The following is a 23,085-nucleotide window of genomic DNA, read 5'->3' as shown; positions in this document are numbered from 1 at the left end:
AGTAATGGCCTTATTGCATGTGTGGTATGCTGTGTTGTGGTGAAGTACCCGGTCGATGCATCTTATCATTTCCGGCGCTGCATGAATGGCTATAATAGACGTTCTCTCTGTGCATTGCTTTGAAAACAGCATTCAGCAGCTGTCAGCCGAGTGAGTACAGGGTTCTTCACATGAACAAAGTTGTGGCAGGAGGTACTTCACCACGTCAAGAGGCGCCATCCCGCGTCTCATGGACCACCGGGAGATTCAAAAGTACTACAAACATGCACCGCACAATTTTAAAGATAATGGCGGTCAGAATAATACACCTGGAGCTTCCAAGATTGCAAGATTTTAACTTCACTGCCCGCCATTGGGCACAGAAGCAGCTAGCAATCATAAAGTCTTTAATATTTTATTTTGTTTTTCTTCATGATTCGTTTCTATAGACAACTCACGTTATGGACACTTTTGCTCGGAAACCAAAGTTTGTGGTTTGTGGCTTTATGGAGTTTAACGCCCCAAAGCGACTGCGGCTTTGAGGGGTGCCGTAGTGGAGGTCTCCGGATAATTTCGACTACCTGGGGTTCTTTAACGAGCACTGACATAGCACAGTACATGGGCCTCTAGAATTTGGCCTCCATCGAAATGCGACCGCCGCTGCCAGGATCGAACTGCTGCCGGGAACTGCTGCGGGCGACCGCCGCTGCCGGGAACCAAAGTGTCCATGTTAATGAGGCACGACTGTAATTGGAAACATCAGGTTTCGATATATCTCAGCTTGACTGTTCATAGCTGTTAGCATGTGGGATGCGCGCGACCGCGAGCAGTTACAGGTGCTGGTCGTCAAGCACTTGGTGTGAGATCCACTGACGCAATTTCATACTTTCCCCTTGCGCCTTTTTGTTTGTTGTGTGCTTTGCGCGAGCTGAAAATGTTGGGCATGGATCAACGCTGAAATAACTCCCTGCCGAGCTTAGTCCGCTGGAGCATAACGTCCCCAAAGAAATTTGCTCGGCTGCCTCGACCAACACAAACGCACTCAAGCTGAGCGTGATGGAGAGTTGCTTGCATTATTGGTCAGTTATGTAACGAAAGCCTTGACAGCATCTGTTCCAAACCTTTATTTACAACGTTGCATACTAAACGCAATAAGGCGTAAAAGTCGTCACAGTGTTTTATAGAGCAGACCGCAAGTGAAAAAAAAAAATACTTTCTGCGCTGTGCTGCACGCGGGGACTGCGAAGCACTTATTCGTAAATCAGTGCGAACGAGAGTGAGTTATTGCTTAGCCTCATTGAAAAACGTCGGGGGTTTCCAGAAATGCCAGTCCATGCTGTGGTACAGCTCAGCAAATAGGCCGCCTTTTATTTCATTGCTTCTGGCTGGATTATTGTTTCGTACGCGTAAAACATGGCAGCATTAAGTGGACGTGCACGCATACTAGAGGATAGCATTCTGCGCACAAAATATTTCGACTCTCCCGTTGCGATGAAGGCATTGACTTCACCCAAGGGAATCCAACGACTGTGTGGATCCTATACGCTTCTACATACACGTCATCAGCACTTTCATTAACCTTGTAGTGACCCGGCCAAACTGAAGAAGCATCGAACACAAAAATAAGATCATATGAATCGTTAAGTACATCATTAACATCATTAAAGGAGTGAACGAAAGAACTAATAAACGAACAAAATGAACGAAGAGCGAGTGGATGAACTGTCAATCAATCAATCAATCAATCAATCAATCAATCAATCAATCAATCAATCAATCAATCAATCAATCAATCAATCAATCAATCAATCAATCAATCAATCAATCAATCAATCAATCAATCAATCAATCAATCAATCAATCAATCAATCAATCAATCAGAGATATGTTCGAAGGTGTAGCTGTCTGCAACAGATTGCTTTCCTTGGTAGTTTTCACCTAAGAGTGAGTGATAAATATTTTATTCACGATGTATGGTTTTATAAAGAAATGCGCGACGTCTCTGGGCTGCATTTTATACATTATGGGACTGAACACTCACGACAGCGAGATGGGCAGGTCGGTCATCACGGGAATTTGAAAGCGCGCTGCATTTTGTGCAAAGTTCTTTCAATAAGACGCCTGTAAGCACCAGTAGAACGGAACGGTCTGAATAAATTCAATTCTGATACCCTGGTCAACTGAAACTGCTGCTCTTGAAGAGCAAAAGAAGGAAGCTGGCGATTTGCTTTTTCTTTTAAGCGAACGCAGACATGTGACACTTTTGCCCTCAGGCGTACATGTAAACTTGCGCACCACAGTATAAAAATGGAGGGAACGGAAATAAGATTTGCAAACAAAACAGAAGTGCCTGGCAGCCTATTCCTAAGGTCCTCTTTTTAAAGGCGCTAATTCATATAGATAAAAATCAAAACGCCCCTCGAGCAATGCTAAGCCACTGGCAACCACATTCTTCACGTGCGCCCTGCAGTATTATTTCTTTCGCACTGCACTGGTTGGAGTACAGTTCTTTATACTGGAAAATATGCAGTAACTCTGAGTCCAGCAGCTTTCGAACCAGGTATACATTTATGAAAACAAGATGACCTCAGAGCACAGCGAAAGGACGGCATTGCTCACCTGCCACAAACTAACACGCCACATGGCATTGGTGACTATGGCGCGCAACACCCTCGGTGATTAATGCCGAGTTCAAATTAAAGTCTATTTTACAAAAATGGGCGAAATCGATAGCTATGAGTGAAAAGAGCGTCGAGAAGCTAACCTTTAAAATTAGCGCGGACATCTTTCTTTTCTTTGGTGAAGGTGCGAAAGAAGAAAAGATATGGACGTGCTTTCTTAAAAACAAGTGCTTGAAAAATGAGCAGTGTGGTTTTGGACATAATGCCAGCCTGCAATAACAATCAGCGTGCCGCATGGGATGCCGTGTCATGAAACCCAGGCGGAGACCGTGACTTGCTCTTCAATCCGGGAGTTGAAGGCTGTTCCAAAATTCGCAAGTGGCACCAAGGAAATGCTTTTTAGGGACGTTGGTGCCATTTTGAAAATGCAGGTATCCCTCTTGGTCACAGAATGTTGGCCACGTGGTTCCATCCGTGACCTTTGGGATGCTGAAAGGGTCACAAGAGGTCACAGTAAGCGTTGAAACACTATAAAACCCTCTGGACTGTGTCTTAAAACATTCATGCATAGCGTTTGCTGAACAAATTTTAAAAGAAACAGTCTTTTGTTAAACTTTCATAAAGAAAGATAAAGCGGAGTGCCTTACTAAAAGCCTTGTTTCTGTAGGCATCAGTATGCAAAAATCAAGATATGGCAACTGTTCACTGATCACTGCTCAGAACAGTACAGAGGCGTTGCACAAGATACCACTTGTTTTTCCGCTAAGCATGTGAGCCAAAAGTTTGACCTGTCTTACATAAATATATTACATACAGTATCTGTAAGAAACCATATGTCGTGATGCATGTTAAGGATTATGGCCGTGCGAATGACACGTCCATCCTAGACGTTCTGGAAGAAAGCTTTAATGAATTTGAAATAGCATCCAACCGCGAAAGTGTAGAAGAACTATGGGACCGACTTAAAGGCATAATCAAATATTGCATAGATCATTTTGTCCCCACACGTATAAGGAAATCACAGCAAAAAAATCCATGGATAACTAGGAGCATCATACACCTTAAGCGTAAGATAAAAAGGTTAAGGAAGAAAAAAAGCAGGGCAACAGAACTTTCAATAACCAAACAAATGCTAAAATCTGCATTGGTGGAGTCAAAGAAAACGTTCTTCAATAAAACGCTTACAAACTTCCTTAAAAGCTCGCCACAAAAGTTTTGGCGATATTTCGCAGATAGAAAGAATGAAATAGAACAGATAGTGGATGGCGACGCAGTCGTGACAGAAAAGAAAGATATTGCAAACGTATTTAATCATTTTTTCCAATCAGTTTTCACGAAGGATAGATGTGACAGTGACGGTGATCCTTTAGTCTGCGCAATACAATACCCAATGGAAGACCTACGCATTACAAGGGAGGGCGTGTTCCAGCATTTGCTTAGGTTGGATGCAAAAAAATCGTGTGGCCCAGATGAAATACCAACGGTATTTCTTCAACGGTACGCTGAATGGATGTCGTATTATTTGCAGCTTTTATTCGAAAAATCTTTGCGGGATCATTCAGTACCTCAGGACTGGCGCGATGCCACCGTTGTTCCGATATTTAAAAGTGGCAATAGGCTATGTGTAAACAACTACAGACCGGTATCGCTCACTTCTGTGTGCTGTAAAGTCCTAGAGCATGCAATAGCAAAACATATTCTGTATTTTTTAGAAAAAAACGATTTATTATGCCCAGTTCAGCACGGTTTCCGATCTGGCCTTTCGACGGTGACACAGCTAATCGAAACTGTACATGACCTTTGTACAGCTACAGATGAATGCCAACAGGTAGATGTTGTATGTATAGACTTTGCGAAGGCATTCGATAAAGTTGCACATCATAAACTACTTTCCAAATTGAGGAGCCTAGGAATTAGTGAAAATGTAGTATTGTGGATTCAGGCATATTTAAAAAACCGTTATCAAAGGGTCAGAATCGGGAAAAGTGAGTCGGGGAAGTGTGAAGTTGTGTCTGGAGTGCCGCAGGGGTCTGTTTTAGGCCCACTTTTGTTTTTATTGTATATTAATGATATTCCGTCTAATATTAACCCACCTGTAAAAATTAAACTATTCGCCGATGATTGTCTAATTTACACGCGTGTAGCCTGCACGGAAGATCAGATCAAACTAAATAAATGCCTACAATCATTAAACTCGTGGTGCCAAAGATGGGGCATGGTAATTAACTACAATAAATCTACATACACTCACGTAACTAAAAAACAGAACGTTATCAGATTTGAATATAATATTGGAGAAAATACCTTGGTCGAGGTGCAGAGTTTCCGGTACTTAGGGGTGACAGTGACGCATAATCTAGACTGGCGTATTCATATTGAGAATATCTATTCAAAAGCGTACCAGAAGCTTTGCTTTCTTAGGAGAAAACTTCCAAACGCAACTAGAGAAATTAAGTTAGTCGCCTACAAAACGTTTATACGACCAGTTCTGGAATATGCGAATGCTGTGTGGAGCCCTCACCAAAAATGCTTAAAAAAGAAGGTAGAAAGAGTACAGCGGATTTCAGCACGTTTTATATGTTCAAAGTATCGCCGTACTGACTCGGTTACAAAGATGATGCAGCAGTGTGAACTGGAAACGCTGGCAATTAGAAGAATAAAACATAGACTCAAACTTTTTCTCCAGATAATGCAAGGGACATTAAAAATAAATAAAGAACATTATGTGAAAGCGCCTCTAAAACGTGGTTCCCGGAAAAACCACAGCAAGGTACTACAGCCTATTAACACACGTACGGATGTGTACCGGTATTCTTTCTTCCCTGATGTAATTGAAATGTGGAACAGATTGCCAAGTGATGTTGTGGAGAGTATGAACGTGCAACAATTTGAGCTAGGTGTTGATATATTTTTGAGAAATGGTGCACAAATTTTGAACTCTGACTCATGATTGCTCATTTATGTATTTGTTTTTGTTCCCTCCCTGTAACGACCCTCATTTGAGGGTTAACAGTATGACCAAATAAATAAAAAAAAAATCTTAAATACGGGCCGGAATAGCAAGCCCTCTCTCCCTTCAAGCCCTGCAGAACATAAAGATGTTTCGTTTATAGTTTCTTTTATAGGGTTTAACGTCACTGAGTTACTCAAGCTATGAGGGACGTCGTAGTGGAGGGCTCCAGGTAATTTGGACCACCTGGCGTTCTTTAGCGTGCGCGGACATTGCACAGTACATGGGCCTCTAGCATTTCGCCTCCATAGAAATGGGACCGCCGTGCGCGGGATCGAACCCGCGTCTTGCGGGTCAGCAGCCTAGCAGCACGAACCGCTGAGCCACCGCAGCAGCACTATACATCGATGTAAGGAAAAAAAATTGGATGGCGATTACACAACTGGCAATGATGAAACTCGGCGTTAGCTGATATGCGATAATCATTACATAGAGATACAGCCCGTGCGGGATGTCCGTGGGGTTTACTTCCCCAACACCTCTACCCCACCTCTTGCCTCTTCAGCCCCGGTCCCGCTCGGTTGCGTGGAGGCGAATTGACTGCGAACAGAAAGGTGCCTTTCTTGGGAACCTTTGTTGTGTGTTGGAAAAGTTAGCGCGAGCCACCAGGCACCAGCTACATGCACGGGGTGGTCACGTGATAGCGACATAGTGGTGCCTTCGATCGCAGCAAACACAAGTATTAAAAAGAAACAGCATAAAAGCCACGTGAGGAGCACTTTTCTACCCTTGGACCTGTTTCACGCTTTCAGACGGCGAAAAATATGCCTAGCGTACACCTTCTATTCTTAAATACTGTTATTATTGCGAAAACATTATATAGTTCACTTGTGCCCACATATCTTGTCCGCAGAACTTGTTCGCAAGACATGTCCACACGATGACGTCACTCCAGATGAGTGAATATGTAAAAGTTTAAGGAATAATGAGCAATAAATTAATGATGTTATATGCCGTGATGAAGAATGATGTCACAACGTTAACTAGTAAAACGATTAAGAAATTATTGTCATTAAGAAAACTGAGTTTAATAAAATTGAAAATAGCATTATGAAAAATGATGACGGCATCACTAATTACCGCGACTAATTAAGTGAAGCAATAGTGAGTCATTTGACAAGATCGCTTTAAAAAAGTGAGTCACGTGTTAAGGTGATGACGTCCTACAAAAGCCACGTGAAAAGATGACTTGTAAACATGAAGGAAGGAAAGAACTTAGGAGAGGCGGTTACGTCACATTTTTTGAAGCCGCTCCGAAGTAGCTCTGACTCAATGCTTACCCGCTGTGGCTGAACGTCGATATGGCGTGTATTAGGTTTTTCATCACCTCGTAGTCGTCTTTGGTGGCCCCCCTATCTCGGAAACTCGGCAGTGCAGCCGAGCCAAGGCTGAACAGGATGTCGTCGGCGTGCGTAGGGCGAACCCAGTCCGCCCAGTCGACGAACGATGCCTTCTCGGAGAAGCGTAAGACGTACACCGACGTGTTTGCAGCAGACAGCATGCGGGCGTGCTTCCGCGCGGGACAACCCATCAACAAGTCGCCGATGATGTCGCTGGCGGCATGAACCACACTGGCTCCGCTCTGCTCAGTCACACGGTCGAAGTAATGCTTAATGATGGGCCTGGTGTCGGCAGTGGTCAGTGCACTCAGGAGCACTTTCGCGAGCGATGTCGCTGTCTTTTTCTTGATTGCAGCCACGTTGTCTATATGGTGGACGTTCGTAAGCACGTGGTTCATGAAGAAGTCGCCCTCCGAATCGCAGACGCTCAGCATGATTTCCCGAGCGTTCGGTTCAGTTTGAATTCTGGCGGCCATTTCCGGGGACAGGAAGTCGTCGCTGAAGACTGGAAAGAATCCGTCCACCCCTGCACTATTGAAACTCTCTGACGCATTCAAGATATCCGTGAAGTTCTTGGACCTCAGACAAGCGACCACTTCGGAGGCAGGGAGCTTTCGAGCGTCGTTCTCGCTGCACCCAAGTAAGTCAGCGAGCAAGCGCGCCCTGCCTGCGGCCTGCGCTGGTTTGCTTATGAAGACCCTGACGAAGGGGCTGCCGCTCTGCAGGAAGGCACGCCGGAAGAGGCCGCTGCTGTTTGGCGACAGGAGGTGCATGCTAGCCGAAATGGCTCCTGCGCTCTGCCCCATCAGGGTTATCCTGTCCGGATCACCGCCGAAGGAAAGGGCATTCTCCTTGACCCATCGCAGAGCGAGCCGCTGGTCGTAGAGGCCCATGTTGCCTGGAGAGTCTTCGATTCCCATGTTGAGAAATCCCAGTGCTCCGAGCCTGTAGGCGATGGTGACCACGATCAAATCGCCTCGCCCTGCCAGTTCAGCCGCATCGAATATCGGTAAGGATATTCCTCCGAGCGTGAAAGCACCGCCGTGGATGTAGACAACGATGGGTTTCGGTGTCGAGTCGTTGTGAAAGGGCGCGAACACGTTCAGGTACAGGCAGTCTTCTGAAACGGGATCATCTGGCGATATCACGAAGAAACTGTTGATGCGCACTGGAAGTTGCGGACACAATGGCGGCCTGCGAAAGTCTGACCTCTTCCCTCGCCAGGGCTTCTTGGGCGTCGGCTTCTTGAAGCGTAATTCTCCTAGCGGTGGTTCAGCGTAAGGTATTCCCCTGAAGCAGCTCACAGGACGGCCGTCTGATGTCGAAATAATGGTTGCCTCTACGTCTCCGGTGGTCGTGCGGATCACTGGGCCCGTGTCTTCAGCTTTGCTGGTAATCAGGAAGCAAGCAGTGATTGCTGATGCAAGAATGGCCCACATTTCTGTAGTACTGAAAAAAAAGATATGCAAAGGCGCCTAATTAACTAAGAGCTATGAATTTCGAATATTACGCTTTTCACCACTGAACTAAAGGTTGCACTCACTTCTGTGCCTCTTAATTACCTGGCTATTTCTGGGTATGTTGAAGTCTACCCGACATCAAAAGACGCATATATCACTAGTCACACTGCATTTATAATTTTTCTAGCCACCCGAGCTAAACACGTGACGTTTACATCGAAAAGGGCTCAGTGATTACTGCTCGGAATTCAATGGCAGTGTAGCCTAGTGTCTGGGATCGACGCCCTAAGAGCTACGAAAGCGCACGCAGTTCACTTGTGAAACCAGCCGGTGATGGCGACACTTTTTTACATAGTACTTTGGTCTCATATAGCCTCCTAAGGGTTTGTGTTCGGGGCAGCAGCACCTTTGTCGACAGAATGTCGTTATCTATCGATTCGGGCCGACTTTCATTTGTCGTATGAGTCGGTTTAAAAATGCGGCAACTTTTGTTGTCACTGAACAATTTCAGGTATCAAAGAAATATAGTTCAGGACTATGTAATAGAGAAAAAAACGTATATATCTTGCCGGTAGGGCCGAGGATAACTTTTGTAATGTGAGAGGTAATGCCTCGGGAGACGAAAAGTAAAATATGCACCATTACAGTGCGCTGTTTTCAACAGCGAAAAACAGCTTTGCTTATAATGAATAAGACACGGTACTCAAGTCAAGGATATGAAGCCCTAGTTAGGAAACATCACTTAAGCAATTTGAAAGAACGCCACAAACCATGAAGCTCTTTCTCTATAGCACAGGCAGCCCCCTTAGCTGTGTGCAATAAGAGTCACTGGACAATTACAATACTCAGTAATGCGGATTCTCGGCGCGGCTGTAGGGCCCGTTTCATTTCGTGAAACACTAAGCACCGCTGCCCCACTCCTGCCTCCCTGTTTTTCCACCCGAGTTGTCCCCCCCCCCCCCCCCCCCAAGCGCAAGAAAAAAAAGAAGAAACATTTTTTACCTGTCGACCTGACACTCTACTCTACCGCAGATGCAGTAGGGCGTGGTTATCCGCTCCTTACATGCGCTCATGGTGCACTAATAGCAAGCGAAAAGATTGATAATATAATTCTCTACGATAAAGAAATAGGAAACATCAAGTGCACGTATAGTGAATAATGGTGTTCTTGTCCCTTCACGCCGCCGAATCGAGGTGTTCACGATATGCGATAATGTCATTACGTCATTTATAGTCCACATTTTGTGCTGTCACCAACCTAATTCCGCATTCTGATAAGATAACGCCGTCAAGAATCGAATGTCAGTGACAGGCAGCATGGTATTGTAATTAAAGAAAGGCTAAAGCATCTGCCCACTGTTGGCAATATTTACAACTGCAAACGGGGACAACAGCCCATTTCACGGTCATTAAGGAAAAAAATCGCATCGCGTAAATATTCAATCTAAACATTTTTAGGCTGCACACACACACACACACACGCACACACGCACACACGCACACACGCACGCACGCACACACACACACACACACACACACACACACACACACACACACACACACACACACACACACACACACACACACACACACGCACGCACGCACGCACGCACGCACGCGCGCACACACACACACGCACGCACGCACGCACGCACGCGCGCACACACACACACACACACGCACGCACGCACGCACTGGAGAGGTTCTGCTTTAGCGATTGGGTCGCACAGAAAAACACCCTTGGATCCAGTGGATAAAGGTAGTTTAACTGAGGAAATAAACTGTAGAACTCTGAATTTGGAGATGCTTTGTATTAAGTGAGCAAGCTTGATGCCGCTGAAGGGATAGGAACACGCCACGAATTTTCGAAGGAAAAACAGCAATGAAATTTTAAGCGCCAGTGTGAAGTGCACCTAATTCTGATCCCAGTAGCACGCGTGTTCAACCAAAAACGTTAACTGCCTATGGTCTTTATGTTTAACGCCGTTTTCTCAGAGCCACATGGACAAACTTAATGGCATCCGCCTTAGTGCCTTAAAAATTTAATGGGCTCACCACATCCCATTGGGCCCCGAAACACATACTCTCATTTCTATTGTTTATGCAAGCCAACTTACTACTTCACCAGCAAGAAGATGATATCAAGTAACTAATAATTTATCCACATGTTTAGACGCCTCTCTGCAACATACGCGATTTCGTGAGCTCCATTTTTACATATACTTGATAATGACGCTAGCTTGTGCGATTTGAAGGGCGGCTGCTGTGCCGATTTACTGAGCAATGAGAATAAAATTTTCTCCAAAACAATTCTGGTAATACGTCCGCATAGTAACGATCACCTACTGCCTTCTTTGACTGCGGGGTTAAGTTCAGGTAATAATTTTAGGCTAGTTTACCGCCAGGATAAATACCACAGAGCACAATGGCATTAAATTTAGACGTCTCGTATTGAGTCGAGAAATAACGGCCTTACCAAACTTAAGGTGGTGAGCACTTCGCGAGACTTAGTGCGCGCACATCGCACTGGTACAAAGCACGAATACATCCGCAGAGTAAGCGAAAGGCAAGAGCTCCGTGAACTCACCGACGTCGTCGAAGTCGTAGACTGTGCCGCGATCCAGCTGTTTAAAAATAGCCGCACAGGCGTGGCCTTCTGCGTCACGTTCCCTTTCAGCCACTCTCCTTGCGCGCGCAAAGGACAGCACCAGAATCGATGATGACGGTGATAGCGCAGTATTGGAGGCGCCCCTTCACTCTCTATAATATGAGCTGGCGACTATGCGGCACGTGTGACTGCGAACGCTTGTCCTCGACGGGTTGCACGCGCGAACGATCACTCGGGCCTTCACTTCGCGTCGTCGCTTGTTTGGCATTAAGGTAGGAGAAGTGGAGAAAGCAGGAAGTACTGATACGTAAATAACGAGAGTTTCTATCCTTGTTGTTTTGGAGATACGGCGTCCAAAACAAGTTAAAAACGCCATAAGGCTGCCGAGGTATGGACACAAGCAGTTGCGCAACGTGAAGATACATTTTCCTTTTCAGCTCGTTTAAACCGACAAACAGACAAAAAAAAGATAAAAAAAACATAGGGGATGGTTTATTTGTTGTTTTATTGGGGTTTAACGTCCGAAAGTGACTCGGGCTATGAAGGACGCCGTAGTGAAGGGCTTCGGAAATTTCGACCACCTGGGGTTCTTTAACGTGCACTGACAGCGCACAGTACACGAGTCTCTAGAATGTCGCCTCCATAGAAATAGGAGGAGAGGTGTCAGATAATTTGCGAGGAGTATTTCCAATATCGACCATGAAAATAATGTCGGACTGTGCACGACGTTTTTGTTTTGCCTGTGACTTCTGCAATGAATACAGCAAGGGACGAAGCGAAAGCTCGAACAATTCTCTACCCCTTCACATCCTTTTCTCGTAAATAAGGAAATTTGCGGAAACTTATGGCTCAAAGCGAGAACAGGAACTAAATGACTGTAAACATCCATACACCGTCAGCATCATAAATCACAGCGCCAGAACCAATGCCACATCCCTATTAAGCCGTATCGACAGACATCGCATGATGAACTTCATTATCTCCTCTGTTGTTTCAGATGGGTCCTGAAAATTTCCAGCGCCACCTCACCGCGTCTGGTATACCGACTGAACTTACATTTCCTTCTGCTTTCCTTCTACCCATGCTAGTAATCTAGTTCGTTTCGCCACTGCGGCACTGAACAACTGAATGGTCGACGCTGTCGGATTATTACAAAACAATTATACAGCTGTAAGTACATGGCTGTTTATAGGAGACCAGCGGGAATGCACTCTGCAGCACTAGCTCCCAAAGTTGCCCAAACGTATTCGTATTTTTCTTCTGCAACTGACTGCTCGCTGCAGGTGCCGCGGATGTCTATTGCGCCGAAAACCTAAAACCACGTCAGTAATGGAGCTCGCGCAGTAAATTTGAATCAAACGCGGATATTACATCGACGTCCCATCCGGCTCTTGTGCGGTAGGAGTAGGGCAGTAATAACGGGCCAACTATTGCACGACATTTTATGCCTCGTATACGTATTAGAGTGCTTTAGCATTGCACGAACTGTACGCGCTATTCTATAACTCTCAGTTATATGCTAGAGAACGCCATTCTGCTCGTAAGTAAACTAGAAGGTTTTGCAGTGCAAATGCTGTTCTTTTTTATCTTGCGGCGTATTACGCAAAAGAACAATTTAAGATTTTAATCCTGCCCATGAGACATATCGAGAAGTTATAGAGTTTTGTTTTGTTTTCTTTAATCATAGTGCAGCTTAGGCAAGGCGCAGTTTTTCAATGTGCTTCTTAGTTTTGTGGAAGCAAATATTGTTATTACTATCGCTACTGTTACTATTGTAGTCTCTGACTGTTGTTACAGCTGTTAGACTCCGCGCTGTTTCCACAACCTCGTGCGGCTGAGGAGGAGTCTGTTCACGACGTTCTTTCAAATAGGCACTAAATTTGACAAAACCTCTTTGGCACAAGCTGAACCTAATTATGACACTAATGAAAGCAACTGAGCGTTTTTATTTATCGACCCTTGCATAGGCTGGCGTCCATATAGCATCATCCATGTACTGAAAAAAAAAAAAAAAAACATTCACAGCCTCTTTTCTGCAGCCCGTCTCGCGAAACACGTTGAGCGGTACTGAGAACATTCCAGACCGGCAAATACCTTCTCAGAACATGTCCTTTTCCATTTTTTTTTCTTTCACGATCCCTGTACAGATCTTTTGTCAGAGGAGCGTGCTTCTGAATTAGCAGTCAGACTGCGCAAGGCGCTTTTTCAAGGGCATCAACCGCAGAGGTTCCATTTCATTCCATGAAAGAAACCGAAACGGGGGGCCCGTTACGGTTGCCTCATTCCCCTAGAAACAATACTGTGAGTCACAGCACAGCTCGAACATAGCCTGCATTCCGATCGCCTCCATGGAAGCCTGGCATTTTTTGAAAGCCGGTTCGGCGGAGCTATGTCTGCCGAGGTCGCAAAGTGCGGAGAGGAAGCGGTCCCCACCCGTCGCGTCGCTACCATAGTGCCGCTAGTAGCATGCTCAAGAAGGCTGACTGTAATAGCTGTTGCATTTATTTACTTGGCAAAAAATTAGATATTTCCTATGTAAAAAAGCTGGAGGCAGTTTCCCATCGGCGGGAGCCATCCCACCTTTCACAGTAGTGGCAGCTACTTATAATTATCGAAAAAAAGAAAATTCCCAACAAAACTGCAGATTCCAGTGCATAATACTAAACATATATGGAAACTAACGGTGAAATAGAAACAGACACGCAATAAATGGAATTAGCAGCAATATTCAGTGTAAGCTTATGTTTATTATAGAAAACAACAAATCCATAAAATAAATAGCACTGGGAATTATACTTGAAATGCATTTTTATAAATTGCAATACACATTTTATTTATGAAGAGAAAAAACAAAATCCGCAAGGCATACAAAGTGTTCATATATTCCTCTTCAAGACACATGCCTTTCACGGGTTTCTTCAGCTCATGTCGATGAGGCGATGAGATGTTGGCCGATAGTAAGTCAAGGATGATTGAATATCGAAGAGATGCAAAATTTACTACTCACTGCCTTAAACCAGCAATGCAATCTGTTTAAAGAAATTCATGATCTAAAAGGCATTGTAGGCATGTTCTCTATGTTTCAGTTTTATTGTAATAACGGCCATCATGGTAGCGGTTAGAATCAGGTGTTCTAAAAGGTCATTATTGCCGCGTTTTGAACTTCGCGCGTTTTTTAGCGAAGTTCATAACGGCAGCCGACACGGCTAGAAAAAAAATGGCCGGCGGTTTTGCATTGCTAAGCACGAAATATTGTGCGAAAGCAAACCTCACGACCAAGCAACTTCCATATCACGTGACCACACAATGCCCATTGGAATTGTTACATTACGTGACCATTCAAGTAGCAGCATAGTACTTCAACGTTAATAACACGTGACTGCTTCAGTATCCACATGCTATAAGACAATTTTCATACCACGTGACCACTACGTTAGCATCACCGTAGACAAAACAATTTTTTATAACTTTTGTACTAAGTGACCAACCCCTAGCCACAGCGTATCCGTCATTTCATCTGAAAGTTCAAGGATCAAAGGCCAATGGTCGAATGCGAAGGGTCAAAGGCGAAGGGTCAGAGGCCGAGAGGCTTCAGAGACCTATCGGCTCTCTCAGGTTTGCTAGTGAAGCAGTGCTTTCGCACAAAACCTTTGGAGAGGCTGTGGACCGCAGTGAAGCCGCCACTTTTGCTTCACACTCATAAATTGACTCCATTATGTAGGTGGTCGAAGAGCACCCTTTGCTACTTCATTGCAGCCTTGAGCCCCCACATTACTTAAGGCATCGCACGACAGCAGCTGCTGTACAAGCAAACGAAGGGCACAAAACAAAAGAAAATAACCTAGACGCAACAGAGCTACGGAACGCAACGCTTGCGCAATTGTTCTTGCAGCCACTGATGCGATCATTTTTCGCGCTTCGGTGGCCGTGACTCCGGCGATGGGATCATTAGCAGAGCCTAAACTTGCGCTGTCTATAAACACAGAACAGTTACTAACGCCTGGGCACGGCGCTTACAGGAAGGTCGCGCAGCCGTGTAGTTGCTCACTTATGGGAGCCTACATCAGATATCAGTAAAGGAATGCGTTTTTAGTTTCGAAAGAAGCAAGTTGTCGATGTACTGAAGCTGTAGCTGTTATTTTATCTGCGCAACCTTTCACAGGGGCAATCGAATGTCTAGCCGCTAAGCACTGAAATGAACGCTAATGCATTAGCGGTATCTTTCCTGGTTCGCTACCTCGGACTCTGGTAAAGAAAGAAAAATAACAACCCAGACAAGCCCAGAGAGCAGGACAAGGGCCAATGCAGAAAACAGCGAGAGAATACGGTTTGTTTTTCAGTACGAACTATCGCGGATGTTTTAGCTTGAGGGCACGCATAAACATTCCGAACGGTATAGTACAAACTGCAATCAAATAATATTTGCCTGTCCGAGGCTTGGAATGTTGTGTTTGGTTTGACGGCACATAAGTAACTAAGGCCATTATGCGCCAAATGAAAGGTTTAATATGTTTGTTTTGCAGGTTTGAGTTAAGAACGATATTATGCAGGAACCAGATTTGGGGCATGAGTATAAAAGTTGGTAAATGTTTAACGTAGTTAAACCGAGTAGACGGGTGAAAGCAGGTGTTCATTCTTCAATTGGAGGGAACACATAAGCTTCCCCTGAAGTGACGCGACAGCTTTAGCGGGTTAATGCACACATATGCAGAATTGGCTGTTTTCTACTTAACCTTCATATATGGTGGCCAGTACTCATATCACTACCAGCACAGTGGCGCAGCGATTAAGCCGCGCGCCACTGCACCTTCAAGTGGCTGTTCTTCTCCTAGCCACCGGTAAGGATTGTGCGACCCATGTCCCTCTCCCCGAGCAACCTTTTGCGCAGCTGGCGCGACGCTCCTCTGAACCACCCGAGTTACTACTCGAACGTACGCTAGTAACTCCGGTAAGCTCGGGAAGTAACTCGGGTTGCCAAGCAATGGCACAAGACCGCAAGTACAGTGAACGTAGTACGTACGATGAAAAGATACTTGGTTGGTGTTAGTGAGTGTATGAATGTTTTTGCGCTGATAAGACGCGGGGAACTGACCCGCTCATCACGGGCTACAACGGGTACTTCCAACTGACCATAGAGCATGGACATAGAGACATCGGGCCGTTCTCAGGACCGTTCACGTGTAGTCGAAATTATGCTTATGCTTATGCTTATGCTATCAACACCAGTTGATAGTTTGCGCTCTTTCAGTCTCCCTCGTGTTTCTTCCTGTGTGTGTCTTGTGTGCGCAATTCGTACCTACAACAGTATGCACCAACTCGCCCAACAAGAAGTTCTTCTTAATTAGCTTCAGTGTTTGTACGTAAGGACCTTCCGCAGGCCCATCACGACGTGGCCACTGGCCACGGCGATCGTCGGCGGTGAAGGCCTCCAAGGCACTGCTAAACTTCTTGCGGTCTTCTGGCCTTCAAGATAGGTTGTGACTTCACCGAACACTGGCTTTTTAGAGTGACTTCAATTTTCTGTTACTCCGCTTTCTCTTTCATTTTTTTATCCCCTCACCCCTTTCCCCCCGTGTAGGGTAGCAAATCGATTATTCCTCCTGTTAACCTCCCTGCCTTTCCTCTTCTTCCTCCTCCTCCTCCTCCTACTGCGACCCCTTACAAGAAGTAGCTGCAGTCCAGATCATCCTTGTTTTCTACTACGCAAGGCCTCGACCGAGCTGTTGTCGACACGACCGCCGCACCAGGCAATTTTTCAGTGAATGATGGACTTGCGGCAACGTTATCCGAAGGATGGCGTTCTTGTAGCAGGCGATGTTCGCCCCCTGAACTGGGGCTATTTCTCAGCCGACGCTCGCAGTTTGTGACTTCAAGAGGCAACAGAGCTCGAACATCTCAAGCTCACAAACGACCTCAACTATCCGACAAGGCATCAAATTCTTGAGGGTCAGCGCGACATCATCCCCAACTTAACCTGGGCCGACTCGGGCTCGGTGCGGCTACGATCCTATGGGCTTTTACCACTATCCCATATGGCTGACCTTATCGACCAGAGCGAGCGCTGAGCGTAGCCGCCCGACGCAAACTATCGATTGGGACGCCTTTTTACAGGTCATCGTCAGTTATGAATCCACCGTCCCCATACAACGAAAATAATGAGAGCAGCAGAATCTGTCACGTGTTACTTGGAGGTTGCCGACCCGCCGCGGTGGCTCAGTGGTTACGGCGCTCGGCTGCTGACCCGAAAGACGCGCGTTCGATCCCGGCCGCGGCGGCCCAATTTCGATGAAGGCGAAATTCTAGAGGTCCATGTACTGTGCGATATGAGTGCACGTTAAAGAACCCCAGGTGGTCGAAATTTCCGGAGCCCTTCACTACGGCGTCCCTCATAGCCTGAGTTGCTTTGGGACGTTAAATACTAATAAAACAAAACCAACTTAGCGGTTTCTGAGCAGGACCCTATCTCCGACAAGCACCTGACCAACCTCGGGGAAGCCTGACAGCGCATTCGTCGGATCTACCTTTCTAAACTGCCATACACAGTGCCACTCAGCTTTGCAGTCCCCCGCCTATCCTTTCCCCCAACCCCCACCGTGGCCCATCTGGCTCGCCTCCCTGGATATAAAACTGCAGCATGCCCTCGTAACTTTGGCCCAGGACCTATTAAACGCCTAACATAAAGGCTGTTTTAATAAAAGTGCTACACCACCACCACCACCTTTCTAACTACAAACGCTATAAAGACTTGGTGCGCGTTCGCCGCAAGACAGCGCAGGCTCGGCAGTATGCTATAAAGCTGTCACGTTCCAGGTGTTTGGACTACTACATTCGACAAGAGGAACGGCCTTCGATAAGTTCTGATTCAACCGCACAGCACTGGCGGGCAAGACCAAGACACCTAGAGCATCACGTAATATCCAGCTCACCAGGGACTTTATTCGCGAGCAGTTTGAACATGAGGCGGCTCAGCGCTTTTCCTCCCAACCATCAAGGCCACCAGGCCCGAGACTCTACGAGCCGCAAAAACCGAGCGATTACGGACGATGCGAGAATTGTAATTAGCGCTGTGCTCAGTCAATGACAAGAGCGCCCCGGGCAAGGACTGCATCAAAGGGCGTATGCTACGCAACCTGGACGAAACCGAGAGGCAATAGCTCCTGAACGTTCTTATCTCAGTGTGGGCTACAGGAAATTTACCAGACGACTGGAACTATTCAGTTGTTTATCCCATTACCGAGCCAGGCAAGAGGCCAGAGGCCAGAATCTTCGCCCGATTTCATTAACTCCCCATTTTTTGCAAACTCCTATAGCGACTGATTCTGTGTAGGCTCACTTACACACAGGAAGAGGGAAGAACCGGATCCTACTACGTCGGCGCGCAGGCCGGCTTTAATTTTGGCCGGTGTACTCACGACAGGCTCTACCTACTCCGAAACTTCGTGGGTACTAAACGCCATGGTACAAACAAGGTAATCGGCCTTCTGGTTACTGTTGACCTCATGAAGGATTTCGGCACCGTAGAGCATTCTGCTGTAATCGAAGCCCTTGAAGAAAGTGGTGCCGGTACATGCATCGTTAACGCAGTAGAGGGGTTCCTTAAAAAAAATGCATGTGTACCCGAAATAAGCTGCTGCGCTATACATCCACTCATGTTCTTAAACGCCCGAGGGGCTTCCCAAGCGGCCATCCTTTCGCCGACTTTGCTCAACCTTGTCATGCGAACGACTGCGAAAGAACTGCACGTCATTCCACATATTCAACTTACGATATACATAGAAGACATCAGTCTGGTTAGACCCTCGTTCCAATGAACTCGGAAACAATGCCACCATCGCCGCCATGCAACGCGCTTTAGACGTACTAGATTGGTGCCTGCGTGCGTGCAGTATGTAGCTTCCCGCAGGGAAAACGAAGTGCCTAGTTGTCGGTGGCATCGAACACAACCGGGACTAAATACGCCTCACTCTAGGCAAGCAACTCATTAACCGATCCCCCGACTGCTGGATCCGTTTTTAAGGAGTCCCGCTACACGAGAAAGACGGCGCACGGGAATGGATTAAGCAACTTAAGCCCACCTGGAAAGAACAGCTACATCTCTTTAAGAGAATAAGCAGTCGCGTTGGCGGCCTACTGACTGAAACAAGAATCCCCGCGAAGGCTTGTTATGAAGCCACATGCTTCAACCTCACCAAGATGCAGTGCACGCTGTCAGTGCCGCCGTCAAGCGCCGCCAACACCGCGAGTAACATCAGGAACAGATAGCCACCCTCGCAGCACACACACGCACCATGGAAAAGTCTTCACGGACATTTGATTGTGTGCGGAGACAAAACGCGCCACTCTCGCTTACGTTCACCGCCAGACCCTTGAATCGTTGGCGCTGCGAAGAGTATGGTGGCGTAGGGTGGCCCAGTTGGCCACACCCCGGAGAAGCAACCTAGGCTGGCCATCTAGGTCACGTGACCTTGTGGCGTCTTCACAACCTGCCCACCAGATTGTGAGCCAATTGACCACCGTGGCAGGGGGCAGTTTAATAATTGAGCTCGAGAGGATGCTCGGGAAGAGGAACTTGGGTCGCACAAGCCCCACCAGTGGCAGCACCTGCCATCGGAAGGCACTGGCGCATTCCTTAACGGCTGCACCATTACACAAGGAGTGTTTTGAGGACTACCAGGGACTTGTGGATGTAAAGTTGAGAATGACCAATTCCACATATATGGGCATGAACTCATTACCGCTATCGCATCATACCCTTAAGGACGAGCTTCAGTGTGTCCTTCAGTTTTCTAGCCAACATTAGCCAAACCAAACATGAAACTACATCTTCCCGGCATTACCACGGTTGATGGAGGGCTCTTTAAGAACTCGCACAGGTGGTGGCGCCACTTTCTCTCTACGGTATTTTGAGAAACTCTATGGTGTGCAAAGTTGACATGGTCGCGTAAGCAGTAGAGGACGGTATCTAGGAGGTCAATTTAGAGGAAGAGGGAGGAGTGGTCGGTGAAGACGAATAAAATAGCTTCGACAGAACGTAGAGACCTCTGTACGCAATCGTTAGAAACTCATTTCTGCAGCAGGTTCACAAAAATTATCGCGTGTGCATCGGCAATTTTCGTTCAAAGTCTTTGCACTACTTCAACATCTTCCTTTTGTGCTATTCCCGTCGTAAAGAGCTGCTAGTTATACGAAGACATAGTCGGGGTTTTTTTTTTTTCATTCTCTCTCTGAGAACGTCCCGCGCTCACAAAAGCGCCAAGGACGAAGAAGAAGACCCTCGCGCCCCTGCCTGCACGAGCAGTTTTCTTTCTGCCCGGGACGGTCTGGGGAGCCGTATGCGTTGAGCGAACGCCGTCTACGAGTGAAACCTTGCTCCTGCCGTTCCTTTCTTCTTGCACGAAGACCTTCTCTCACCGCGACAATGGACCAGAGCGGTGAGTGCACAGGCAGAGTACCCAATCCATGAGCTTTGCTGGGGTGACTTGCGCGAGTTCATCATCCAAGTTTTAACGTCCGCAGCTAAGCGTGCAACAAGACTGGCTTGTCATACCATTCGGGATTGGTTCACGACAAAGTGAGCGAAGAGGGAATAGCGCTAAAACAGGCCCTAAGAAGCTAAAAATTTGCAGATGGGACACCGGCGCAGCCTCGTAAACTAGGCTATACCAGTTGGTGAAATTTCTGGCCCGAGAAGTGCCGAGTTGCAGATAGAATCAAAAGAACAGTGACGAAAAGTACTCTCAATTTTTCTCCTTTGTTAAAAATGACTGTGTGCACCTGTCTGGTCATGTTGATGTTTTTAGAGTAGCAAAAAGATCCATCTGTTGAGGAGAAATTTAGATTTTAAAGTCAAGCATTTCAAAAGCTCCTTCATTGAAACTCATGAAGTAAAGACAGAACACTACTCCGTGATCATCGTTTGGAAATTAATGACAATATATCCTAACCTCATGGATCCAGAGGGGGGGTGGGGCGTCGTTGTAGTGCATTTGCGAAAGCGGCTAGAGATGGCAGCACCTGTACATTTTTTGCTTTTCTAGGTTATAGAAACTGAGTTTCCAGTGAAAGTAGTGTTTTGTGATTATAATGCGGTAATTCATCGGCAGAGGCCTGCTTTAATTTCTCTTCAGTGTTCCTTTACTAAAATCTTAGAATATCAATTAGCTCACTACGTTTTTCAACCTTCTGTCCAGCATCTGTAATATATAAAAAATTACTTACAAAAGAAAGATTCTATCGATCGGCAAACGCACGTTAGTTTGATCATGGCAAATTACAGCCTCGAAGGCGCGTATGATGAACAAATGATTTGTGAATGTGGCTGTTTATTGACGCTGGACAACCATATCCACAATATTTTTTGTTGAGGAATATTCGCGCGGTGTTCGTGAACATGTGAGGTCCTCGCGGCATTTCTCTGAATAAATGAGGTAAGCGTTAGCAGCTAATAATCATTGGGATCACGAACGATTACCTTGGCCACGAATCACATCAAATAAATTGGCGTGTCTGCAAGCAGAGGCACACAAATATGTTGAGCAGAAATTTCGCCAGGACAATATTTTTCTCAGTGGCTGACACTTCGAAAAAACTTCCTTGAGAAGACAAGAATTGTCTGCTTCAGCAAGGCAGTAATAAGTGTTAATTATATGTTTGACAATTATGGTCGGATAAACTTGTTATTATATTATTACATTTAAAGAGAGGGATTCAAATATTGATAAAAATGTGGAGGTTTTGTGCCGTTTGAAGAACTGCGCGGTGGACTATAAATTTTTGCAAGAGATGGTACAGATGGCAAAACACCTGTCTAGTTCCCACCTGCCAAAACCACTGGGACCATGCAGGAACGCAAAAATGAAGATGAAATCCTATTAGTTTAAATTCACATGCTTACATCCAGACCATTTTCAAACAAATTTTATGGCTAGATATCGCGTGCTCAGCCCTAAACACGCCCAGAACGTGTTATAGACAAGTGTTTTTCCTTCTGTACGTAGGTATCGGTGATGTATCCTTAATGAAGTGCTAGAAGACTAGAAAAGCAGAAGGGAACTGAGCACTTCAGCATAGACATCGGTCATGGGTTCTTGTTGAGTAAATATTTCAGGGGGAATTGTTTCGCTTCCCCATTAAACGACGCGGTATTCTACAAAAGGGTAAAAGGGTGGCAGTGATAGAGGGACATGCAGCGGTGCCCTTGTTTTGCAGCATTCGCTTCTTATAAGAGAAAGAGATAAGACTTTACTGCATTTTAAAATGTTGGAAGAGTCACGGCGCTCTGGAAGGGTATATGAGGCTGTGAAGTGCAGGTTAGCGAAGGTGTTGGTTGGCATTCACCTCCAAAATCAGGCTTCTGATTTGAGTTTAATATGAGAAGGGCGACATATCCTAAAATTCGTTCAATCTCAGGATTTCTAACCGTTGACTATAGTTTGGTGGTAGAGGTGTGAGATACGTGTAAGGATCAGCTCGGTTTGTTAGCTCGCGAGCTAGATCATTCGCCGCCTCATTGAGGCACTCCTGCAAAGCCTGAGGAGGACTCGGGAGCCTGAAGAGGGCTCGTGAACTGGGTGACGATTAGGGTCACGATCACTGCTGAAGTTTTTAGAGGACAGTGGTCTTATGGGTCAGTGGTAGGGACGCAATCTCTTAAATCAGTGACTCGGCGGCGCAGTTGCCGACAGGCCACAGACCTCTGTAAAGCTAATCCCACCTGTACATTTACGCCACCACCTACAACGCCCCCACCACCACCGGGTGAAAGGCCCGACGATATGAGTAGGGCCGCCGTTGTTAGTGGAACTCATCCTACCGTATAATAATGAGAAGCTGGCTTCGAATAAGCTAATATATTGGATGATTTATCCGCTAGATAACAATACATGTATGACTTATGCCGAGGACGACGGCGGAGGCTTCCGGAGCGGCAGGATCTCTAACCCAGAGTAAAGCACTTGTCAGTACTCGCAAATTCTGGTTGAGCGCGACCGCGACGAAGATGCTGGGTCCGGGGTATACCGCTAAATCTATATGAATTGCTTCGGGTCCGAATCTAGACGCCAGCGTA

The 23,085-nt window shown here is 46.2% G+C and overlaps 2 protein-coding genes across 5 annotated transcripts in view; both read right to left on the bottom strand.

Annotated features, from left to right (window-relative positions):
* Nucleotides 1-23,085, bottom strand: part of LOC149339944 (acetylcholinesterase-1-like) — a 245,475-nt gene that overhangs the window by 130,234 nt on the left and 92,156 nt on the right. The gene's annotated exons all lie outside the window — the stretch shown is intronic.
* LOC149339943 (acetylcholinesterase-like) overlaps nt 1,789-23,085 on the bottom strand; it is a 113,992-nt gene continuing 92,695 nt past the window's right edge. For 2 of the 4 annotated variants that reach the window (XM_089548663.1, XM_089548666.1), the window contains 2 exons: nt 6,891-8,399; nt 1,789-3,089 (listed from right to left, as the gene is read on the bottom strand). In XM_089548663.1, coding sequence (XP_089404789.1) covers nt 2,942-3,089; nt 6,891-8,399 — 1,657 coding nt within the window. In that variant the 3' untranslated portion in view covers nt 1,789-2,941. The other 2 variants (XM_089548664.1, XM_089548665.1) reach the window with 2 other exon arrangements.

The sequence above is a fragment of the Amblyomma mixtum genome, chromosome 6 (assembly GCF_055824585.1).
Source record: "Amblyomma mixtum isolate Tamu chromosome 6, ASM5582458v1, whole genome shotgun sequence".
In the NCBI taxonomy this organism is placed as follows: domain Eukaryota; kingdom Metazoa; phylum Arthropoda; class Arachnida; order Ixodida; family Ixodidae; genus Amblyomma; species Amblyomma mixtum.
This window is presented reverse-complemented; position numbering and strand designations above follow the sequence as displayed.